Below are 26403 nucleotides of genomic sequence, written 5' to 3' on the forward strand. Positions count from 1 at the left end.
CAGCTGCTGCCGAATTTAACATCTCTCTTAGGCCTAGCAATGCTCTTCAGACAAGGCGGCCAAAGTCAGCTGGTGTCCATAAGGATGGACACATACAGTCTCTACAACGCAGGTTAGAATTTTTAGTCAGTGTAATCATTTCTTTTGTAGACAAGACCCAGATAAATTATTTTGACCAAAATGAGGAGTCATTTCCACCTGGAATCAGCAACAAATAGAAACTCAGAAATCCACCCTGACCCTTCAGTGACTTTCTGGATATGACAGCACCATATGTCACCGCTGAGCTTATAACACCACAACAATCAAAACCACATGATGTACACCCTGTACAGCAGAAGCATTTTCTCTGTTCTACCACATTTAGCAAAGTGCTACACAAGTTTTGCCTTGTAGTATTGAAATTATTACCACAAAAAAGCTACCAAAATGATTTAATGTGTTTTGTATGATGATCATAATAAGCTGAGAGGATCTGTCCTGACTAAAGCAGCCAGCCCTTCCAGATTTCTCTTACTGATCCCAACATTTGATTCAAACATGACAGTGAAAACGGAAGAGATGTAGTAAATGAATTCCTTAGAGCTATAGTTCAGCCAGGAATCAGTTTAAATAAATATTAAGAATATTGCTACAATTATGAGCTATTTTCACAATCTTGTACCATCTGCCAAAACTTCTCTTAAATGAAGTCAAATTCTCACATGATATTTATCACACAAATGCTGAACACATCGTTGATTTAGTTGACTTTATAGAGATGTCTCCTGCAAAAAAAAGAAGCTCCTAATATGCCTGAGAATCCAGGTTACAAGATCTTTTGATGTTGGCAAACACAATTCACACTTGGCAAAGCCAAGCCATTACAGTGAAAGGGAAGTCCTCTGAATCACACAAAGCTATTTCACCCACAGCATTGCTACAGAAATTCTGGAATAACAGTGAGTAAATCACACACTGCACAGCTGCTCTAACTATTTGTATGACCAGGATAATAAAGGCACCCAAAACAACATTGTGCCTAAAGGACAGCCTCCCATTTCCACAGATCACTGTGACAAGGTACCCTTAATTTCACGTAGCTTTCCAGAACTTGTACTTCTCTGTGCACTGTCAAAAGGAAGACCTCAAGAATCAGCCTAAGGTAAAACCTTTTGAGTTGCATCTTGTCAGGAATCCTAAGGAATCACAGACACACCTATTACTCATTTACACTCTAGGCTCCTCTCTGTCAAGTAGAAATTCATTGTAATCCATTACCATGCTGCTTCCTCACATTAAAGTTGTTTCACAAACACTTCAAGCTGGCAGGAGCAGATGTCATTGAAAGAAAAAAGCTGTCCTACCCCTCCTCAGCCTGGCTTCTGAACCCCTCCCCACCTCTCTTCCCTCCTTCCTTGTGCCAGCGTGACACTTCACGCTGTTACACAATGAATCAGATCAGTCACTCCCAATTTAATTCAGATCAGTTTCCTGATCCAATATGTCATGGAGCTGAACAAATACTCCTGCCAAGACATGGAAAGGGCACTGCTGAACTGGGGAATAACAAGCAGGGAAATAGGATAAGACCGATTCTTTCAGCAGCACTACCAAGTTATATCAACTTAAAATCTACCATGAAACAGTGGTCTGGAACATGTTCTCCAGAGAGATTGTGGAACCTCCATGCTTAAAGACAATCAAAACTCAACTGGAAATGGCCCTGAGCAATCTCATCCATCTTTAAAGTTGGCCCTGATCTGAGCAAGGGGGTGGACTAGAAGAGCTCCAGAGGTCCCCTCCCACCTGTGATCCCATGATCCTAATTCACCTGTCCTGCTCAGCCTGTGAGGGGTAAGCCTGGTGCTGACCACTACGGTCTCCAGCAGGGCAACAATAACTTCTCACAGGAGAGACAAACTCAGAAAGGTTAGTATGGCTCACTAACTGAACTCCCAGTAGTTTTTAATTGCAGATGGTTTAAAAGTTATTTGTTCATAAGCTGGACACTAAAAGAGGCTAAACATGAGCTGAAAAGCATATGAATTCTTGGAGAATCCCTTAACCACTGGTCAATCCAACCCCCTTTTGTTTATTAACTTCTGCACAAGATGGCATATGCATATCTACGAGAGGAGGTTTCCTATAGTACGATAAAATGTTCCCTCACTTATACATGGCTTTGAGTCCAGGTGCACAAGCCTGATAGGAAACTATCAGTGTTAATACTCCCACAGTGTTTGTGAAAATGCAAGGCTTTCCTGAAAGCTCCTGTCCTACAATCACTGCAATTTATTAAATTATATAAATCTCATTTTGTAAAAAAACAAGTGTGTTTTTCTAGTAGATATATTAAATTGCTAAACAAACATTAACAAAAAGCCATGTTTGTTTTATGGGTTGTTGTAAACAATTATTTCAATTACTTAAATGATCAGCATTTATTTATAAGTAATTATATATTGCACATGTAGGAGGATGACCTGTGCTCCCTAGTTAACATACCAATTTAGAAACCAGAAACCACAGCTTATAATAGATAATACACACAGCAAATCATTACGACAACAGGGCTGGAGGCAATCAATCAGTAAAATATGCATTCATAAAATAACCAGTCCTCCTGATTTTCTTTTCTGCCTCCTTCCCTTCTCTTAACTCCTCTGAGCAGCATTGTGAAATATGTTTTCAAAGGGATATTCCCATGCCCAGAATGTTCTCAAAAATGTTTCTCTGCTTGATAACCTTTCAACTCTGGTCTATCCATAACTCCCCCCCAACACACACACACTTTGAAAAAAGATCTTTTGTGATTTGAAAAAGTTTTTGTGGTCAGTACATTAGATCAGCAGGGATGGCAAAACACTGCGTGCAAGTTTGATGCTGCCTGCTATGGCAAATGCTGGCTTCACACCCACTGGACCACAGATGTCGTTCTGGCCAATGTAGGATGCCATTGCCTATATCTCTCTGTTACTTTTCTAGCTCTTAATTTTTTAATTAATTTCTTAAGCAATCCCTTCCTTCTGTACATTGTCTTCTTTAATACCAGCAATTGTAAACAGCCTCTATTTGTGGGCGGGGAAGGGACGATTCTCTGAATGAGGTAAAAACATTCTCTCCAGCGTCTCATTTCTTTGTCCTGCTTTTCCTATATATTGTGCCTGGTTTGTCCTTCCCCTACACTGCATCTGCCACCTACTGGCACATTACTGTAAAAGACTATGGCATCAGAGACTTAATTTCAGGCCCTTTTATGTAAGGGCCTGTACCTAGCTCCAGTGCCACCCCTAGCTCTTGGGAGGGTCCATGACATGGAACGTCTTTCTTAGGCCTGCCCACACTAGCTGAGCCATGACATTGGTAGAGAAGCTTTCAGAGACTCTATGATTTTTCAGACACTTGTAAGCCAAAATGTGGGGATTCATTTCTGTAGGTATATCCACAGGTACATAAACTTCATAAACAAAAATTTCCCTAAAGTAAACATGTTTTCTCTTCTATTTCTCTTATCTTCCTAGCTTCCAACAGCCATGATAAAGAGCTTACCACTTATTAGAGCAACCTCCCTGCCAAATTTCAAGTTCCATTGCTCAAATATTTGGAGATACTAGGAACTTTTGGTGATTACAGGAATGTTTTTTCACAATTTTTTTCTCTCTGTTTTTGCCCAGGACAGATATTTAAATAGTGCTTTTTTTTTTTTCTCCCCCAAATTATATGCACCTGGAGAAAGGGTCCTCCAAGAAAACATGTTAATCAACTTTAAATATAGGCATTTTGGCCAATGCCATATCATTACCTATATTTTCCCTAGCACTCATTGCAAAACCAAACTTTATATTTGTCACCTTTATACTGTCTCAGGTTGGGACCAAGTAGTAATGGCTTCTAAGGTGACGAGTACGACATGTTGACTTCAAGGTCCGAGTTCTGAAGGACAATGCAAACTGTCACCCCCTTATTAGCACATTTTTTTCCTGCCTTATAAGTAACAGTTACACAATACTAATAAAATAACTCTATGAAGTATGAAATTATTCACGAGTAATACAGGCTGCATTGAGAAAAAAGTTCTTCAGAAATGCTACTTCTTGAATGCTGTTTCTTCAAGTTTCTTCATTTGTTTTTTGGCAAGATGGTCAAAGACAACCTTTCAGAAATATGTGAGCATTCCTTTCTTTGAAGTCAGATGTAAATCAGCTGTTTCTTAATTCAACATCTCACTTGTATCTCATGAAGAACATGTTCCAGTCATAGGACAGCAGAAATAAAATCTGTTTCTTGAACAATTATCTTTCCTCAGAGTAGGAGTTGAGGTTTGAGGATTTGTTTTCTTCTAATTCCTTTCACTGTGCAAATACTCCATCACTTTTGGAATCTGTATACTGTGGATTTTCTTTTTTCATATGTATCCATTATCACTTACTCAATTTTCTGTTTAAACTATCTCCGATTTGATTTGCTGTCCTTTTATTTAGAAAAAAAGAATTCAGGTATGTTCAGCACATTCACTGAAACATGGTTTCAATCATGACCTTGCATATGACCTATGTATATCTGTTATTGTACATAAATATTTCCAAAAGTACACAGGAGCTGTTTACTGCTATTTTACAGATACCTTAAGCAGACATTTTTGCTACTTTGAATCTCTACCCCGTGCATTACACCTGCCAACCGTTTCACCTTCTTGTTGCTGTAAATCAGTTCTATTTCACCTTGAATTAGTGCATTATCAATTTGAGGATAGACTGGAACTGAAACTGAGTATTTACATTGTGCAGGAAACACTTTACTGAATGGCATGTGGACTATCTGCCATTAGCAACTCTATCCTCAACGTTTTACTTCTGAAAAAATTAGATCATGCAATTACTATTACCATAGCTATTGGTGAACTCACAGCTATTGGAAGGCATATTAACTGGTACAAAGGACACAATGAAAGAAAAGGCATTCATTTGTTCTGCTGGTCTGGGCTTTCTCAAGTAACACACACCCTGTATGTTTCTCAGTTTTTCTGCTAAACAATAACAATTGTGACAATTTCCTTTGTAGAATGTTTTAATCAATAATGAAAGACACAAAAATGAATAGCAGTGGCAAACAGAGCACACTATTTGCATGAGCAAACATTCATAACTTTATCACACTCTCCTCTCTTATTTTTGCATTCACTTTTGACAGGATTTGACTATACATGTTTTTCATTATCTGGATCTCCAAGGTTGTGTGGTTCAAATCACAATTGTGCTTACAAGAACCACAACTAGATTTAAAAACTGAAGGCTGGATTACGATTCGGTTATGCATTCAAAGACAGATTTTACAACAGTGTGTTTTCTTGTACATAATCAGTCTTGGGTTTCCAAGGGCTCAAAGCCAAGACATGGCAACATTTAAAACAAAACACATGTGATTTCAAACATTCTAGACATGAAGCACTTCATCCACTGAACACCACCTCTGCTTTATTCATGACTCAAAAGTAGAAGTTTATAATTTTCTGTTTCAAGGCTGATGAATAGAATAGATGGATCTCCTTCAGAGACAACCATTGCTAAAACTCCAGCTGAAATAGCCACTTTGAGTCATATTAACTTGCTTGGTCTTTAGGGGGACCATCAAAAAGAAAGCATGTTAAAAGGATGATGCAACTCCCACAGGGTGCGAAAAGCCAGACTGCAAACTCAGGAAACAACTGGCAGCCCCTTTATAAGCATCCGAAAGCAGCTTCCACTCCATGTGTTTCAGTCATGGCAAGAAATATGCTGGATAGAGTTGTCATGAGAAGACCATAAAAAGACAAGGCAGTGGCGGGTAGGAGAAAATCATCCTGCCTTCTTCCTCTGAAGACTGGTAAGTGATGGTCACCAGTGCTGTAGCTTAACTTTTTTAATTGGGTTGCGCCAATTCTAATGAAACCGTTGCAGATAGGAGTATGACAGGGGATTCTAAATGTCCTTCCAGGAGGGTTTCTCAATACAGTTACTTCAAAATTGAGTCTGAAACTAACTTCACAAGTGTGTGAAATCTAAACATTTGTTAAAAGCTGCAGAATGGCAAATTGTCTGTGCAACTATAATTTGACATCTCCACACAGGTGCATTATAAAAAAGCGTAGCAGCCATGTCACAGACTACCTATCAGACTGCTTACCCAGAGTTCCTAGCAGCTGCTATTTGGTCTTGGCATATTTCCCTGGGTTTGTTACCAAAATTAGATAGATTAAAACAAGACTGAAACATGCCAGTAGAGCGTTGCCACTCCAAACTCATACATATTCATACATCACTCATACATAGCTAAACCCATTATGGACTTTGCATAAGAGATATTGACTTAAAAGTATGCTGATAGCTTCCTGTTCAAAGTCTTAAAAAAAAAAATTTTCGCTAGCTCTGTAAACAAGATCTGTGTGACTCAGTCAACTTTTTCTCCTAAACACTTCAAAAGCCTCAATTAACGCTAAAAAATAGCCTTTATATAATGTCTTGTTATTTTTAAAAGTCTAAATGTGCACTGTGATTAAAGAAAATCAAATAAAAATTGATTTCACTGTAAGCAGGAGAAGCAAAGAATGTGGATAAGCTTAGAGTGCAGTTCACAAAAGCAGGAAAAGGGAAATAGCCACATCACTGATTTCATTCATGGGTTATACAAAACACGACAGACAGAGATCCCTTACACTAGGAAGCTTGATTCTTTTCCATATTCTACAAGGACTGGAAAGAAATTTTCTTCCTCATACTTCACCCCAAATACGTTTTAAACTGTTGTCAGCTTATAATAAAAGATACCACACATATTTCTGGATTTGTTTTTTGGACCTAATATTTCATGTTTATGTCCATAATGAAAATGAGACATTTTCTTTTCTTCTTTTTCATAAATTACAGAAAATAGATTAAGACAATGAACAAGAAAAATACCACAAAATTGAATTTGCCACTATGAGTCATAATAGAGCAGCTCTTCAAAGGATATTTGACTGCACACAAACTATTCACAGCTTCTGAGAACCTTTTTCCTATTAACCTAATTTTCACTAGTTAATTTTCCTCGCCTCCAGCATACCATGTAACCCTATTCTGACCTCTTTGGCTTTCTACAAGTCTTTATCTGGCTACCGTTGTGTGTAGCATAGCTATTACAGCAAAACAGAAAATTGTTACATATAGATGTTCACATGACAAACTCCTTTCTAAGAAAGAGCCTGAAAATCAAAGAAGCATTTTCCCTTCATTATATAATTTTCTCTTTTAGAATGAACCCAAGAGGAAAAAAAAAAAAAAAAAAGCAAAATAGCAAAGTCAAATTATGGCAGGGAATTTTTTCCTCTTGTATTCAGTAGGTACTAGTTCACAACTAAAGTGAATAAATGACAGTGAGTGAAATGAATTTGCAGACTTTAATCAAGAGGAAAAATAATGTTGTACCTAAAGACACAGGATATAAGTGTTACAAGTTCAGTTCTCTGCTCTACTGCAAATTTCTTGTTTGGTCTTGGCTTCCCTAGCTATTAGTGTGACAGTATTACTTTTCCTATCCTTTACTTGTTTTGTTCAGCTGGGCTAGCTGCTGGTTTCAGAGGCAGGAGGCTGCCTCTCGGTGCATGTTTGTCCAGCATCCAGCTTAAAAAGCCATCATCTCAGGCGGACTCTTCGAGCCCTAACTGAAGACAAACCACTTCACAGCTCTATTTTCGAAGGTGTCTGCCATGAAAAAAAGCTTAGTGAGCAAACAGATACATAAATGCAGGGTGCATTAGCATTTTACCTCGAGAACATATTATATTGTTTAATTTGTATTGCCCTAATACTATTTTTTAAGCAGAGCTTAAATTAAGTTTGATCTCCAAAGATTTGAGACTCTGGGGATCTATCAATGGAAGGCATTTCCTTGGCTTTCTGGAATACACTTCTACACAGAGGATTAGTGGAAGTACTCCAGCTATTAGTTTCTGCCTTAGAGGACTGCATGACAGCAAAGAGGTATTATGAGACTCCATAACCCTTAAATTTATTCCCAGCATAAAAAGTCTGAAATAAACCATGGATATAGATAGGCCTTTAGGATCTTATATAGCTTGCCTATTTTACCAAGTCTTTTGATGAAACATGAGTATTCGCAGAGCACAAGAAATGTTAGAAAGCATCGTTCAACGAGTCTGTTTGCATTACGCAGTTATAGGCTGACCCACTATGAACTTCTCTATTGATTTTGAATCTTTAAATTTTACATTAATTTTGGCTTTTAAAAACGCCCTTTTTTTCTTTCAAAAATCTGAAAACACTGCACACTAACTTTTTTCAGATTTTTTTTGGTCTTCTTGAATGCAAAAGCTGAAGTCTGTAGGACTTGTGGAATCCAGTGCAAGTGAATTGCTATAAATAAACATCCACTACATTGCAGTAACTGACCTTTGGCCCACTCTTAGTGTCTCCCAGTGGTAAAGCAGAATTCACTAGCTTAAACCATTAATCATCACCAACAGCTCTGAGGACAGATCTTTCTTACAACAAGTACCAGTGTTGAATATGGTGGTAATAGGTTGCAGACTTAATACTACCCGAAAGGACAGAGCTACAATCTTGACTGTTTTAGAAGTCAGTAGTTAAGCACATCAACTAGTTTAAGATGTTCTTGCATCACCTGTGTTACTTGTCAGGACTGAGTCATGTTTTCTTAGCAGTGCTGCTGGACTGTGTTAAGACAGGTTTTTTAAGTCTGACTTTGAAGTCATATTGGAAAGATCTCATCCATTCACCCAAGGATGAAGAAGTTTCATAATGCCTTTAAATAAACAGTCCCTTACTATCCAAATTATGAGCAAGTAAAAAGCAAGCAAAAAGTCTTACCGCACTTCAACTTTCCATGTTCCATTCTCACACAGGTTTTAGTTGGACTTTCAAACTTTATCTTTACAGGAAAGTAGTATTTTAAAGGTAATGTTATATATTTTCTTAAAAGAGCAGGGCTAGCTGATCGTACATCCAGTTGCTGGAATTAAATACGGCTTTTTAAATTAATATGTTTTTACTGCCACACATGATTTTCATTGCAGTAAGATACAGAAGAACAATTTTTTTAAGAGCAACAATATCATGGTAGTATTCAGAAATCCCAGTACCTAACTACACTGTGTGTTACACAAACACTGAAGATGCTCTCTGCCTGGAAACTTAATCTCCTTCAAGTGTTAATGAATACAATGTTTATAAACACATGAAAGATAAATGTGAAACAGACGTAAGTTTAAATATCAGAGCAAGGCTATGTAATGACAGCATACTGGATGCCAAAGATTAGTGTTTGTAACTTTCCTTCTCGTTGCTTCTTGTAATGCATTGTTATAATTATTGCTCCCATGGCTGCAGCTGCCAACACAGGCTCTCTTGACAGTCTCTAAGAATAGACATCTGAGCATCACATGAGTTTCATTTCTTCTCTACTGTGTAAGCAGCATTTGTCAAATTATGCTTTACAGAAATGTGAAACAATTGCTCTATAAACCAAAGAAGTATCAATAGATGAAAAACTATGATCAGAGGTGCACTGGCAATTAGAATGAAACAGCTGTAATTGGAGGAATTAGTGACAATGTCAGTAACACTTGTTAAAACTAAAACAACTCGGGTTTAGCAAACTAGATTTAACAAGCCAGCACTTTGCCAAACCACCCTTATGGTTCTTCCTGCGGTTGCCACTCAGCCTACGTTTTCAGTGTCACCCATGACATACTCTGCAGACATACGATTACTTAAAGTGAAGTCAGATTCTAATGTAACCCTGCATCACTTGCAGGCTCACATTGGACTGCAGGGGCCAGAACAGTTTCCATGAAAAAGATTTTAAAATAAGAACAGAGGGGGGCATTGTGACCTCCAGAACATAAACCACAACATGGAAATCCAGTTCCAGCTTTGACATTAAAAATTAATGGGAGAAGGTTACTGGTGAAAAAAAAAACACCAAAAACCCAAAAAAACCACAAAACCAAACCAAAACCACACACACAAAGAAAAACCCTCACTCCTGAATCTCAAAGCATTTTGGTTGTCATCCAAAATCAGAGCAAAATCCTGCATGTTCCAAACATTAGTTTAACTTCTATTCTTTTTAAATTAGCAAGGCAGCTGTCATAATGTAAGCCCTGCAAGAAAGATGTCTTCAGGAAAGAAACGGAAAAGGAAAGGTAAAAATCTTACCCTTTCACGACTCTATTCAATTGACTGATTTATGAGCTTTGCACTTTTGACACACACCACTCACTCTCAAAAGGCTTGTGAAAGTCAAATTCCAAACACGGCAGAATAAGTGAAGCAACAGAGAAATGGCTTCTTCTGTTGTTGAACATTTAAATGCATCAATTTATTACCTGAACCCACTTTTCTTATTTTGTTCTATGATTTCTAGAAACAGCAGGTAGCTTAAGGCTGTGTGTTAACCGATTAATTGGAACAACTGTAATACTGAATTGGAGCCGGGGGGGGGGGGGGGGGGGGGGGGCACATAATCATGCACTGAATTAAACAGGGTTAATTGAAAATAGTTTTCAGTAGTCTAATAAAGATATGCACAGAGGTGTATTTGGATTAAACAGCTCAGCCAGTCTAATGGTCAGTCTCATTCCATCATTACCCATGCTGCCTTACCTTCACCCTAATCCCATCCATATAGTCATCTGTACACTTCTTTTCTGGGTTAATTTTCTGTCAGTTTAATGAGCTTAATTGGCCAACCCAGGAATCACTCCGGTGCAATGGAAATGGCAGGCATATATTGCCCTGAGTAGGGCTGTACTTTTCATTGGCAACTATATTTTAGACCAGCTTGCTTCACCTCATAGAACTTTTTTCATAAGAATCCTACCCCTTCTAAACCACACAGCTTTCAGCTTTTTGGTTGTTATGTTAATTGAATCACTTAATTCAATTGCCATATTTTCTTCCACTGAATTTCACAGTGGACAAATTGGAAACAAGGAGAAATGAAAAAAAGGAGAAAGAAATCTACCACCTCTCCAGAAACATCAAAGGTTGTGCACATATTAAAAAAAAAAAAACAAAACCCTTTTATTCCTTTGTGTGCTGTATTTTGATTTTAGCACTGTTAAACTCACTGATCCTTTTTCAAATCAAGCTCAATGAAAAAAGTGCATACACGATACCAATGCTGTGTGATTATGTAAATGCAGAAAACAAGACATCTTAATCTTCCAAAAGTTTGTGTCACTCTGAATACACCCTGCTAATCTAATACCATAAAATATATTTTAAATATTAACTTTCTGATGGAAAAGACTAAAAAAATTGAAGTTTAATTTAACTAACAGCCACCACACTTCATGCCAATACCATAAATACCCAATGCATTTACGTTTTTACAAAGCATTCTATTTCGGCACATCCAGATTGGAGAAATGAGGTACAAGAATTTTGGACAGCCTTTTTTTAAGAAAATAAGCCTGACTGCCCTAATATCACAGTTTTATTCCATACAGTGGCAATTTTTTTTTTTTTTTTTAAGAGAACTCTATTGCAGTTGGCTTATCATGGCAAAAATGTTGTGAATAGCTTTGACAGACAGGAGTTTTGCAATGAGAAGATCATAGTCTTAGTCTGGATCTTCCCTTGTCTGATTAGACAGAGAGTATTTTACCACAATTGGCTCTAGTCACTGACTGATTTTCATTCCCAAATACCTGTCATCACCGTCACTGATGCATTCAGGAAGAGCAAGACTACAGCCAAACAGCATGATGTGTTGATAGCAGCTGAGACGATTGAGATAACTGAAGAACTTCAGGAACTTTTCCATTTCAATACTTTTGACAATGGAAAGAACTGAAGTTATAGTGGTGTTATATGGCAGCATTTGGCACTGGCTGTTGGTGATATTTATGCAGGCACCTGTGAAATCAAAACAATATATTTAGAACAAAAGTATCACCATTTAATAGTTGGTTCAAAGCATATATTGAATTGACTAGTCAGTACATACAATATATAAGCAATGCCTGTACCTCACAGATAAGATGACATTCCATAACACTAGCATAATACTGTCAAAAAAAAAAAAGTCTCAAAAAAAAAAAAAAAGGAATCTGGAGAAGCCCAATAACTTAGCTTGGAAAATCAAATAAACTCTTAGATGTTTTTACATTCCTCTGACTCTCTACAAAACTGGACCAGAAATAACACAAAAATTTCTTTCTGACACAGGTTGGATGAACACACCATAAGAATAGCCTGGATACAGCCAACTTTGGCTGAAACTAAGAATGGAAGTAATACAAAAAAAAATAAGGCTAATTGGGTTACGAAGCTGCTCTGGTTTTGATGTTTCCATAGAGGTTTTTTTTTTGCTACCATTCTACTTTGCAGCTGGCTTTCCTGCCAAAATCATCAGCTTTCTTACCTATTTTTACCAAGGTGACGGTTTTACTTCCACAGTCTTTCTTCTCTATCCTACAACATAGAATTACCTGATTTCACAGGTTGAACACCTACCCTTTCTTCAGCTGTTGTTCCAGTTTTGATCTACCAGAGCAACCTCTCTCTGCTAATGTCCTGTCATGTGCAGTAGGCTCTCTCAGCTATGCATGATCAGCAGGTTAACTTACTACATGAAGTTCTTAAGAGTGAGTTTCACAAGCCATATACCAAATTCAGAACTTTCATCAAGAACAAACTATTAAAATCTAATATTTATGACAGCTCCCTACTTTGATGAAGGCCTTTCTAGGCCATCTAGTCAGGCTTCAGCATATTGGTTTTTTTTTCCACACTCAGAGCATTGCAGGGACCTCAGCCCATTCTCAAGACCAGACTCTGCCACTAACTCTAATCTTCTGAAGGGAGGAAAATCTTGAGCACCTTCAAGCCTTAGCACTCTTGTTCTCATTATCTGAGCAAACTGGACATAGGTAGCACCAGATGGGGTAGACCCTTTCCATCCTCAGACATTTTGGGACTGGCTTCTTCCAAGAATTATGTGGGTCACTTACACCCAACCTCCCAACTTGATAAAAGCTGGGGATGTGAAGCACACAAGATGCAGCTCTAAGGGTTCAGCAAGTCTGCCTCTTGCCTTTCAGTCTAGACACAGTCTTCACTGTCTAAATGCACTAATGGAAAATTCTGGTATCTATGGACTAACTCAACCTCACATAAGAGTAGAGAAAGCAAAGCATCATGAAGAAAAAAGTCATTAGAGCTTTTTCAAATTGCAATGTCTTTAAAGGGATGGCCAAAAAGCTGGGTTTCAAATTTTATCTAGACTTGGTAAAAAACAATCCCTGTTTTTTCAGTGCCTGATGAATATACTCAGAGTTCTCCTCTTTGTCTTCTCCTCTCCAGAAATCTCAACAAAAAATAAGGAATTGAATCTCACCCCACTGAAACAAAAGCAAGACTCTCCCCTCCATTCTAATCAAGCTAAAACTATGTCCACAAGCCCCCATGTTAAGATTCTGCCCTCTCCCAGTACTGCCAACAAGAAATCTTAGCACCAGAGTACACCCATTTTCTGCTACAAACTTCTTGCTCCCACAAGTACAGTGACTAAATGGATCTGTTCATCCAGGAATTACATTTTTCCATGTAATTCAAGGACAGATTCTCCATTCAGAATTAAAAGTAAATGCTGGGAGATCAGCAAAAAAGTGGTGATCCTCCAAATTAAGAGAAATTTCAAAACAGCTGAGTGCAGTTTTCAAAAGTGACTATATGAGTTAGTACCACAAGCCAATGATTTTCAGTGCAACTTCTGCTCCGAAGTTGTACGGGTATTTTTTAAAAATACCACCAGGATAATCATCAAATCTACCTGTTAGGCTGTGAGACCAAAATCTGGTGATACTAAAGTAGCTTTCCAGAGGAAATGGAAAAAAGGGGAAGGGAAGGGAAGGAAATATACTGCAGATTCACAAAGTTTTCTTTTAAAAGATACCATCTCTTTAATGACTGCTCACTTTGTGATTTCTGCACAGAATCTTGACCTGCTCTAAAAATGTAAAATCTCCCTCAATTTTTTGCATTGTATTTTGTACTTGAACAAACTCATGGCCAATTATTTGTTCTGCAAAGATTTTGGGGGGTTTCTTATAACATCTTTATTGCTTGGGAAAGCTTAAAAAGAAAACACAAAAGTTCTGATTTAAAGATTAAAAATATTGAAGCATCTACAGAAGAAATTCTTTGAACTGCTAACCTCCCCACAGTTATCTCTTGCCTACATTCTTTTGCTGATGCTGGGACTACATTTCAGTAACTGCTGTGGATAACATACCCACACAGAATTCTGGGTCTCCCCTACCCACAAAAAAATTCACACTGAAGTTATTTAAACAAATCACATTATCCTAAACTGGGGGGAGGAGGGGCACATAGGGCTTACAGAAGTGGAATTTCAGCAAAATGATTCACAAAACCATCATGCATCTCCTGAGGCACAATTGCAAAATAGTCCCTGCCGTGGCATGTGCCAATAAGCAGTGACATTTTGGCCGAGATCACATGCATGGGCTGCTTTAGACCTTTTAAATTTCACACAATCCTGACAGAGAAGGACTACAGTTCCTTAGAGCTATCTGATATTTTAGTGGCTGGACAACATAGCACTGAATTCAACATTCATGGCCAAGAAGATGGAATTTTATAGCATTTATACACAAATTTTTAAACCAAAGAGAGATGGAAGGAGGGACTAAACCCAGGACCTGTCCTTGCAACAGAATTGTGATCCATCTTCCTGTAAAACGGCATCAGTTCAGTATTAATCCCAGGCACATCCATATCGTGGAACACTTTTCTGGAAAGCAGGTGCCTGGGTTAGAACCTTGTCTTTTTAACATGTGTCCTCAATCCACCTCTACTATTTTCTGTTCCATCATTCACCCAGCAAGTAAATTACAGTGCAACAGGTGAGTGTCCCATACCCTCCACACCTCCAAGTCAAAAAGCATAATTTCAGGATAATAGCAATTGTTGTATTACAGTGTTGCATACATCCCAGATTCTCACTGCCATAGTAACAAGTGCTACAGTCTCAAAAAACTTCTCTGGTAAATTAAGGAATGCTATCTGGTGTTCATGCACATTTAGTTCTGCAAAGGACTGATGAGGTCAGGCATAGCACCCAACTGGCTCACTCACACCACAAGGAGCTGCAGAGCACCAATGCATCGTCCCTCTCCAAGCCAGCCCACAGACCTCTCACACAACAGCAAGCAGACATATCCTTATTGCTTTGCAGGCCACCTCTCAAGTTCCACGCAACTGCGTAAGTTGGTCATACTTTGAGTAACACATTATTTCAGAGCGAGCTTGTTTCACCTAAACTGAGACCAGAAGAAAACTCAAGAGATTCTCTATTCTGATCGTTCGCACAAAACAAGTCCCTCCATTAATTCTTGCATCAAACCCAATAGCTTGTGATAGAAGGAACATATCTTTCAGACCGGCAAGCCTGCTCAGTGCCAAATTGCTCTGAACGCAGGTAAATAGTGACATAGACACAGCATTCTACAGAGAAAGGAATCATTTCTTTTAAAGGACATTAAAATACAAGTAAAAGGGACTACTTATTTAATGAGTAGGTATTTAAATAAAAATATTAAAGATATAAGGTAAAAATATATTTTAATAAGAATAACAGTATTTTCTTCCAAATAAACAGAAAATCTGAATAATCACACCGACAAACAGATATAAGAAAATAATGCAGTGAACCTCAAAATGCATAACTATTCTATCAAATTGCTAAATTCTGCTACATATGTAGAGAGTAAATGCATTTTAAAATCTATGTGGCCCTGCAGTGCCAGAATGCTAATCTGACTGATGGTATAATGTAGTAAACATCTTACAAACCAAGCAGGAAACAGACCAGAGAAGCATAAACAACCCTGCAGATTTTGGGAAATCTAGTTTATCAGAAGCACTTTACACATGAAATGTAATGCCTTGATCCCTAAAGAAAGGCTTAACAGGAGTGTCTTTACACAGCATCAATACAGCACACAGACATAACCTCAAGAGGAGTAGAATTAAGTTTGTTACATTTGACAAACTCATCTCTCCTGAGAGCTCACGCGCACATTTCAGTACAGCCAGGGTAGCCTAAAGATATAAGTAAGGTGTATTGTCAGAGTAAGTTTCTAACAGAAGGTCAGGACTTTTCTTAGGTCAATGGACACAGTCAGAAAAATATTTCACAAGACAAATGAACTGATGCAAAGGCGCAATACTGCTTCCTCTTGACCATGTGTGCTTGCCATTTCCTTTAAAACAACTTTGGTGCCAAACCAGCCAAGAGCTAACTTAGCCAGTGTTTGAGCCAAGTTAGCCCGTCGAGGAGACAGCAAATACCGGCACATAAAAAAAATCATACAGCACTGTATGGCTCTGAGCAAAGGGAACAGGGACACCTTCTCAGCACCGTTAACCTCTAAATGAAGCCCAGCTGACTCATAATAGCTTACATGGGGAAGAGGGAAACAAGCATTTGAACAGCAAACCCCATCTGCAGATCTGAAATAGAAGTCAGACTCCAAGACTAGCTGAAAACAATTGCTCCACATTTAACTTTGTTCAGCTAATGAATAATACAATTTGAAAGGAATGAGTGATTCTTAACTTCCCCTTGTGCTCCACAGGTACCAAAGGGAGAGGTGATAAGGCTACTGACCACCTGCAGCAGGGAGAAAAACAATTCATTATCTCCCAGGTCACAGAGAGGGGATTAGCCATGAGGGAAATATGAGTTATATTTTAGATCGGAGTTGAAGTGTTATCATAAACTTTTTTAAAGGCAATCTGTACCAGCTGCTGTACAGTGGAACACCACATCCAGTCTGCACCAGACACTTCTTGCTCAGAGCTCAATGCAGTCATAAATTCTAACTCAGTTATTCTCCTGACCAAAGAATATTGCAGAAGGCTGGACTCTTCATCAAGCCACCTCATTTTTTTTGGAGCCCCACTTCCTTCACCAAGGTGCTTCCAGACGTTGCCCTTCTTGGCTGAGGCACATACTTGCTGCTTTAATCCCTTGGGCAGGCACAGCTGAGAGCAGGTAAACTCATTAGCCAAAGCTGAGGCTGAACACCTACCCCCCATGAGGTGTCAGCTGGCTTATACTCCAGATCTGGTATTTTGATTAGTCATTTCCTAATTACAGGATTCTTTAGAGAAATTGGAGACATATTTCTAAGAACCTACCGTTAGATAAACAAAAGCCACAAAATGAAATTAATTTTAGGATTAGATCTGTCATTAGAGACTATTTTCCATTGCTATTGTTTTGAAACATGTGCGTGACTGTAGTACTCCTGATAGGCTTTGTTAAAAAAAAAAAGGGGGGGGGGGGGGATTGGTAGCTTCCACAAGACACAGCCAGGCATCCAGATGGTTTCAGTTGGTTGTTTGGGGTTTTTTTTTAACAAACGTGTTTTCAATAAATGAAAATGAGCACTAGCTTGATTGACAACATTTAATTATGCACCAATACCATTATGTTCAAAACAAAACAAAAAAACCACAGTGCTTTGTAAAGGACTTATAATACTTGAGATACTCGACAGGCTATGAATAGGTCAGCATAGAAATAGGCTGTGCCTGAGCTGTCCCAGTTGTCTCTGGTTAATTACCTTTCCAGAATAGCTAAATTACTCTTCTGATCTGTTCAGTAAGAAATTAGAATCCTTTTTCCCAAGTATATCTCATAAAGATAATTTATGCCCACCTAACTTTCAGACAAAATTAACACAGCAAACCCCTCCATGCAAAATCTGTTCAGAAACTAAAGAGCAGAATACAGCACCACACTTGCTAAGCAGAACACCGCAAGTACACAAAACCTACGCTTTGCAAACCGCAGTTTTCTGCTTGACTGTTTGCAGGTGGAGCTTAAGATCCAGGTGTTGATCTTTAAATCCCTGGCTAACTAAGGACTGATCAGTATAACAAATTATTGTTTTCCCTATGGAAAATCCCCACAGCTATGTTTTTCAGAGGTATGTATGTGCTTGTTTCATTACGGCATAGGTAGTCATTGTCTGTAAAAGACCGTGTAACATTAGCCAGAAATACCACAGCCTAGATCTTCTGAATTTGATAGCACATTTGGCAAAGTATATGTTGCAGAAAATGACATAAAGCTTCCTGGGCCTTTCTTTCATTCTGACGGGCTGCTACTGACTCTCCATTCTGTATCACTGGAATTTTCTTTTGAGCATCATGTTTTTAAAATATTCAGTGGTGGCCTAGTTCTGTTTCTACCACTAGAGTCCAGATGCTTCTGTTCACAGACAAGCCTAGCTATCTACATTAATGGAGGTATTCCTTAGAATTCCACTTACACTATTTTATTGTGTGACAAAGAAGAATGTTGACAAACTTCCACAGCCTGAGCAACTAGAACTCAAAAAACCCCCTGTTTTTCAATGTGTAAAAGGATTAGATTAATATACAGGTATTTAAGAGCTTACCATAACTATAATGAAGTTTTCTATAACTGTATGTCAGTTCAAGTTGCATTTAATCTTATGAACATGATGCTTGCAAGTTGCTTGCGCAAACTGAGATTTTTAAATTCTCATACTTCAATTGCTCTTCCCAGAATGGAAAGTCCATTTATTTCTTTAACATAATTCCTCTAATAAATACAGATAGCTTCCTTCAATGATTTCTCTTAGAGCTCATTGTTTAATTGCCTATGTTAATTAGAAACAACAAGTTTCCCCATGAAAATTAGGACAAAATTCTCTCAAATACTGTTAAACAAGCTGTAATATTAGCTGTTGCATGGTTTTTCAACTATGCAAAATGCTCATGTTCTAATTCCTATGTGCAAATAATTTTTTTATACCTTATAATCATAGAAGTACTGGTTGAAAGAGTCCTCTGGAGGTCACTAGCAAACTTGTTGCTCCAAGTGAGATTGCCACTGGCACGTTGTCATCTATGACTGGCTGAGTCTTGGAAACACCCAAGAATAAGGATTCCACAGCCTCTGTAGGCAATGGGTTCTACTGCTGCACTACCCATCTGGTGAAAAATCTTTTCCTAATTCCTAGTCTGAACTTCTGCTATTTTATTCATTGGGGAATATCATTAGGATTTTTTAAATTATCAGTCATAATAAAAATGAGAAAGACAGATTTTGTGTATGGATTAGTAGCTAAATTAATCTTTAACTGTATTGGGCTATTTATCACTTTCTCAAATTCCCATCCCTGTAACAACTTCAAATCATGGTACTCATTATGTTGTTCTTGAATTTCATATGATTGCAAAAGATGACAGTGACTATAAATCACTTTCTGTTCTATCAATATTTTGACCTTCCAGTTTTCGGACAAGAGTTTAGATCTTACCATTTTATATTAATGATGGCTCTATACCCACCCCTGGCTGCACTCTATCTATTATAATCCATAACAGACCATGCAGAAGCATAAAGCAGATCAACTTTAATCAAACATAAAATCACATGCTGCTACCAGATGTAAGGTGTACCTTGGGAAACAAAGCAATCAATCACAATATAGAACAAAACATGCATTAACATCATCTTTTTGTTGAAATAACCACACAAATCATTTTCAAAATAGCTTCAGAGAAGCTGATGGGTCTGAAAAGGGAGTCAGTGGCTGCAGTTCTCAGCCAATTATCTTAAGATATGCCTTGTTTCATTGTTCCCATCCTCGAAAGCTTCATGTCAGGCTAAGCATATGACTTCTTGCTTGGTCTCTCTTGGTCAGTTCCTGGTTCAATTTTGACAACAAACATCTGTTTCTGTTTAAACTACAAGCAACAAAGTGTAAAAGAGCATAATGGATGCACAAAAGGCATAAAGCTGAAAAGCCTTCTGTTCTTTAAAGTTTTAAAGGTGCATGCATCCATAAGTCGAGGAGCACTCACATGTCATTTAAAGACTAGAACAAAGCTGACTTTGTAGTTATTTCCAAGAAGGGAATCTCCCACTCTAAAGCAAACCACACTGCTGAAAGGCCAAAGAGTAAAGATACACGGAATTGCAAGAGGGGTGTGATAGTTATTCATAGTACTCATTACAGCATTAATCCCAACAGATACTTGAGGTCTGTTAGCTATCTTATACACAACATTGTTTCATCAGACTGCATGGTGAACATGACTGCATGACAGATGGTAACCTACAAACAAAAAAGTTGCCATAAGGAGCTATGAGTTTATTGAAGGGAATTGAAATCACAAGCTTAGCTAGAGGTAAATGTCTGAAAGTGTTAGCAACCTCATTAGGACTCTCACACAAGTATTTGAAGTTTTTGGCAAACTTACAGTTACCCAAGAGCAGCAATGCACCAGGTGACAAAAGATAGTAAGCTTTTTCTTCCTTACAAACATAAGTTGTAATGAAAAATCTCTCTATATAGAGAGTAATGACTTTTAAGACTCTTTTGGATTCCAGCTATTACATCTTGTATGTCAGAAACTTAATGGTTTCCTTGCCAAGCTATGCCCATGCACCATATGAAATGGCAATGGTAAAATAGGCAAACTGATGAAAACCAGGTTCTTGCTATCAAATTCAGTGAAAATTCACAATGTGTTTCTCTTGTAACTCTCTAATTTTGCCGTGTCAACTGCAAATTTAATTTTTAATTTCTGCTAGACAAGAAAACCTGGATGGCTCTAGTGATTATTTTGACTAGTGAAAAAAATGCATTTTTTAATGAGGACCTCATTGCCAAAATTTCAGTGCAGCTTTTTTCACTTTGTTTCTTTAATTTTGAGAGAAAATGTAGGTATAGGTGAGATAAAGACACAGAAGCTACTGCTGGAAAACACTCTCAAGCATGAACTCAAGCACCAACAAAATTAATAGTTACCATATTGGTGTACTCATGCTTGCATTTGCATGAAAAAAAACACAGCTGAGGGACTAAACTCCTGGCCTGGGATTTAGGAGACCACTACGTTCTTCTATGCCAATCTGAAAAACTAAAACCATTTTCCCTTCAGGAGAAAATAATGGTTTAACAATGTTTTGATTTTTTTTTGAAGACAAGAATACCCCTAAAGATCTATCATGGGTCTATTGCTGTTATTAATTCTTATATAATTGGGTCTATTCCAATTTGTACAAGTAATTAAACATAAATTGAGCTAGAAGACAAAGTGATCACTGCTTGAGGTACTGGGGATTAGTGAGATGCAAGCCTACAGTCTGACTTGGGATGCAGTTACTGGATACCTTAGCTTCAATAGAAAAAAAATGTCTTTAGTATGAGCAACACAAGGCAGGGAGAGAGAGGCAGAGAATTTCTTGTTTCTGCACCACATGTGATATATCCTGTCCAGCTATCCCCACAGCGGTTCTCATTATTGCTCTTTTCTACCAAACAGAAAGCTGGGCCAGACTAGTTGTCTGTAGATTCTAGTAGTGGCAGAACACCAAATACAAAGTAAGAAATGCTGAGTAGAGACAAAGAGATTAATTTAATGTATAAATTAAACACAGTCAAATGACAATAGAGAGGATTAGGAAAACCTCTAGGCTGAGCAGGGGACTGCAAATAAACTGCTCAAAGATGTGCATGGAACATGAAAAGACAACAAAAAATAAGAATATTTGTTATTTAGGAAAAGAGTAAAAGATGCAAACATAAATGCTATGCTTTTTCAAATACTTAACAAGTCCTCTGATACAGTGACTCATTTTTGCGAAGGCACTTTTCCACTTCATTCTTCCAAGCAAATGTTTAAGACTTGGAGGTTTTTTCACCCTCCTGCATGCTTGTGCAAGTGCAGAGAGGAGCTCAACAGGAACCAAATCCATGTTCATCTGGGACACATCCCGTTTCCTAGCACTCCATCAAGTAGAATCATAGAATCATTTAGGTTGGAAAAGACCTTTAAGATCATCAAGGCTAACCATTAACCTAACCCTGTCATCCCACCACTAAACCATGTCCCTGAGCACCTCATCTACCCATCTTTTAAATACCTCCAGGGATGGGGACTCAACCACTTCCTTGGGCAGCCCATTCCAATGCTTGACAACCCTTTCAGTGAAAAATTTTTTCCTAATGTCCAATCTAAGCCTCCCCTGGTGCAACTTGAAGCCATTTCCCCTTGTCCTACTGCCCGTTACCTGGGAGAAGAGACCGAACCCCACCTCACTAGCTGTAGAGAGCAATAAGGTCTCCCCCTCAGCCTCCTCTTCTCCAGGCTAAACAACCCCAGCTCCCTCAGCCATTCCTCATAGGACTTGTGCTCCAGATCCCTCACCAGCTTCATTGCTCTGCTATGGACATGTTCCAGCAATGCAGTATCTTTTCTATAGTGAGGGGCCCAAAACTGAACATAGTATTTGAGGTGCAGCCTCACCAGTGCTGAGTACAGGGGCACGATCAGTTCCCTGCTCCTGCTGGCCACACCATTCCTGATACAAGCCAGGATGCTATTGGCCTTCTTGGCCACCTGGGCACACTGCTGGCTCATGTTTAGCCTTCTGTCCACAAGTACCCCCTGGTCCTTTTCTTGCGGGCAGCTTTCCAGCCACTCTTCCCCAGGCCTGTAGCATTGCATGGGGTTGTTCTGACCCAAGTGCAGGACCTGGAACTTGGCTTGAATGAAGTACATTCAGAATAACCCACAGCTGGAAAAAAACATGTCCCTTATTTCTATCCACCTCACTCTTTACTCAGTTCTTTTCCTAATGGAAGGTCTGGAGGCATAGCACTCTCCCTGGACTCCCCAAGTATAGCCTGGAGCTGTGCAGCCAGGCTGCTCCTCAGGTGAAGGCCTCTGCAGACCTCTTCTACCACCAGTGCCATCTCCCACTAATACGGGGGAAGCTCCTTCCCCTTCTCCTCAGCTGCCATGTCCTGTCCACGCAACGCAGGTGGGGCCTGTGCCTGTGTTTCCCATCCCAGGTGCCCCCTTCCTCCCCAGGAGCGCCCGTGGCCCCGCTCCCACTGCCCGCAGGGCTTGGGGGCCTCTCATGGCCGGAGCATGGAGCACTCAGGGCAGCGGCAGAGTCCACAGGAACCATTCCGGGCACCATAGAGACCTGCTGTGGCTTGTGGGGCTGTGCTGAGGAGCAGGTCTTGCTCTCTCAGCTCCTCACAGCGTTGGAGCCTGCTGGGGTGGGGGGCGATGCCAAGCACAGAAAAGTATGGCAGAAGATCAAGCTCGGTCATGTTAAGATCTGAACACCGTCACCGTTCTCCACTGAACCTTTTTTTGTGAAATGTCAGAGGGGTTACTAGACTGTCTGCTAGAAAAAAAAAGTATGAGAGACTTGGCACAGAAAAAAAGGGATATTAAATATACATATGCATAAACATCAATGAGTGGAAGAAAGAAAATCAGATACTACTATCTCTTGTGCCAATGCATATTCCATTAATTTACAGGATGTTTTTCTAGGAAGAATGTCAATGCTCATTCTCTCGCCTTCTTCCCGTCTCCCCAAATCAGCAGTATTACAAAGCAGGGAATCTGCTTCATTTGAAATGAAAACATCCCACTCAATCTCATACACTCGAGATCTCTCCTGGTCAGTCTCCCACTTTACAGCCTACTTTTGTTTCAAAGAGAAAAAAGTACCAATGAAATTTTACTGATATTTATCTTGGAAAAACGTCCTTTATTCTTTAAGATAATTACTATTTAGTATATATGTCTTTTCCTGTTAAGCATTGATTGACAGATGAACAGGATATTACTGCATATACTTACAAAGTCCATGAATATACACTACTAAACCTATTAGTTCACCTAAAACTCCCTTCCTGATGTTTTTGCTATCAGAAAACTCTCCAAAGAACCATCCTAGTGACTGAGGACCATGGCCCATGCCTTCAGAAAACATTTAAACATGAAGTCACACAAATTCAAATCCCTCAACAGGAAATATGTATTCCTTCACTTGCTTTCCAACAGAGATGTAACAGGCTACATTTAACTCAGAAGCTGGCTTTTGGTAGGGGCCAGCATTATATGTTCAAGAAAAATTCTAGTAATTTAGGGCAAATATAAGGAGCAACCACCTAGGAATATGACAACTTCTGGCAACCTAAAATCTTGAACCTTCACAAGTCAGAGGTTGCCACTGGACTATTGTGTCTAAAAGCCCCCAAAAGACCAACCCCTCGTGAAGTTCTCTAAGCATTTTCATACTTTCTGATTTTCTTGTCATCCTGTGCCCATGAGTTCCATGATGTCTCCTTTTTTTAATTTACTGTCTGATAACAAAAAAACCCTCCTAACAGTCACCTACTGATATAATGAAAAACAGCAAGTCACTGTTCCCTGTTCTCTTTCTCCAGGACACTAAAAATGGTATGGATAACTGCCACAACCACTCACTCCTCAGTCAGCTTTTTTCCAGGAGGAAAACAGTCTTCCTCCTATTTAGCGCCTCCTCATATATAAGCCATTCCATGTCTCTACTGGTCTGGTTGCCTGCTATTTGCCTTTCCTAATTCTGCTATTATCTTTCTGAACTTATACACTGATGTAATGAGATTTTCTGTTTTGTTCTTTGCAGACTTTATGACAATACCTAACACCCTGTTAGCCTTCCTGACAGTCACAGAGCCAGGATGCTGTCTGCAGCAAACCATCAGGTCTCTTTTTTTTTTTTTTTTTTGGTGGCAAAGCTAGCTGAGAGTCCAGCATTGTATTACACAGAGTTAGGGTTGTTCCCCACTCTCCAGCATTCCTTTGCACCTATTGGCACAAAGTCATATAGACATTTTATCAGTCACTCTCTCCACTATGAGACCTTTATGTGATTCCCAGCTATTCATTTTAGACAGATAATTCTGTATTAGCAGAAATGTTGTTACTTGACTATTCACTGCTTTCCCAGACCAGAAAACCCTGTAACCATCAGTAACCTTCTTCACCGTGGAGCCTAACCATTCATTCTTATTTTTCCTTCTGTCTTTTAATGAGCAATTACTCTGTGAGAAGAGTGGCTTTAAGCTTCTCAGTGAAGACTCTTGTCAACAGCATTTTGAAAAGCCAAGTATGTAGTATTAACCAGCATTTTCACTGACTCCTCCAAAGAACTTTCTAAGACTTGGGAGGCATTGCTTCCCCTTGTAAAATGAAAATAAACTTCTTCATCCTTTCCTTATTGTATCATGCATTTCCATTTACCCACTAATCTATTCTTTACTAGAATTTCTGCCAAAGAACTTCCTTCTGCTTCAAGGACTTTTTGAATAATTGATGTAATATGTGCCAAATTTCATTCCTCTCCAGTTAGCAACTCAGCAATGTCTTACTTGTGTTATTTTAAAGTCTTGAGTGAATACCATATGGTCACAATGTTTATCATTTCTCTTATTAATGTCTTCTAATGTCTTTTATTGAAGCTGTGGTTCACCAATAAAGCAAATCCAGTGCTAGGGTTACTAATACCAGACCAAAAATGTTATAGCCACAAGAATGCCAGTTCAAATGTGTTCAGCGAATTTCATCTGGTTGGTTTTGCAATGGCAGTCTCTATGTTGTATGACCTATTATTTGTCTTCTAACACCCTGCATAAAGCCAGCATAAAGTCCAAGTTATGCATGCTTACTAAATCAACAGAAATGCATTCACCTCCCCAGGTGAAACTTGTACTGATAGATGATCTGCTAGTGTGCATTGATGATAATGGAACATCACCCTCACACTTCATTTGGAGATTAATTTCACAGAATCACAGAATCGCAAGGGTTGGAAGGGACCTCTGGAGATCATCTAGTCCAATCCCCCTGCTAAAGCAGGCTCTCCTAGAGCATGATACACAGGACTTCATCCAGGCGGGCTTTGAATATCTCCAGAGAAGGAGACTCCACAACCTCCCTGGGCAGCCTGTTCCAGTGCTCTGTCACACCTCATATTCAACTGAAACTTCTTATGTTTCAGTTTGCACCCATTGCCCCTAGTCCTGTCGCTGGACACCACTGCAAACAGACTGCTTCCATCCTCGTGACTTCTGCCCTTAAGATATTTGTATGTGTTGATAAGGTCCCCTCTCAGTCTTCTCTTCTTCAGGCTGAACAAGCCCAACTCTCTCAGCCTTTCCTCGTAGGGGAGGTGCTCCAGTCCCTTTATCATCCTAGTTGCCCTCCTCTGGACTCTTTCTAGGACTTCCTCATCTTTCTTGAACTGGGGAGCCCAGAACTGGACACAGTACTCCAGGTGGGGTCTCACCAGGGCAGAATAGAGGGGGAGGACAACCTCCCTTGACCTGCTGGCCACACTATTCCTAATGCACCCCAGGATACCATTGGCCTTCCTGGCCCCAAGGGCACATTGCTGGCTCATGGTCAGCTTGTCGTCTACCAGGACTCCCAGGTCCCTCTCAGCAGAGCTGCTTTCCAGCAGGTCAGCCCCCAGCCTGTACTGGTGCATGGGGTT

General features: G+C 39.2%; 1 protein-coding gene across 1 annotated transcript in view; it reads right to left on the reverse strand.

The window, feature by feature from the left end:
• Positions 1–26403, reverse strand: part of CORIN (corin, serine peptidase) — a 136755-nt gene that overhangs the window by 82060 nt on the left and 28292 nt on the right. The window contains 2 exon segments of the mRNA XM_035897699.1: positions 9621–9634; positions 11693–11900. Coding sequence (XP_035753592.1) covers positions 9621–9634; positions 11693–11900 — 222 coding nt within the window.

This window comes from Egretta garzetta, unplaced genomic scaffold, assembly GCF_000687185.1.
Source record: "Egretta garzetta isolate BGI_Z169 unplaced genomic scaffold, ASM68718v1 scaffold557, whole genome shotgun sequence".
Taxonomy (NCBI): domain Eukaryota; kingdom Metazoa; phylum Chordata; class Aves; order Pelecaniformes; family Ardeidae; genus Egretta; species Egretta garzetta.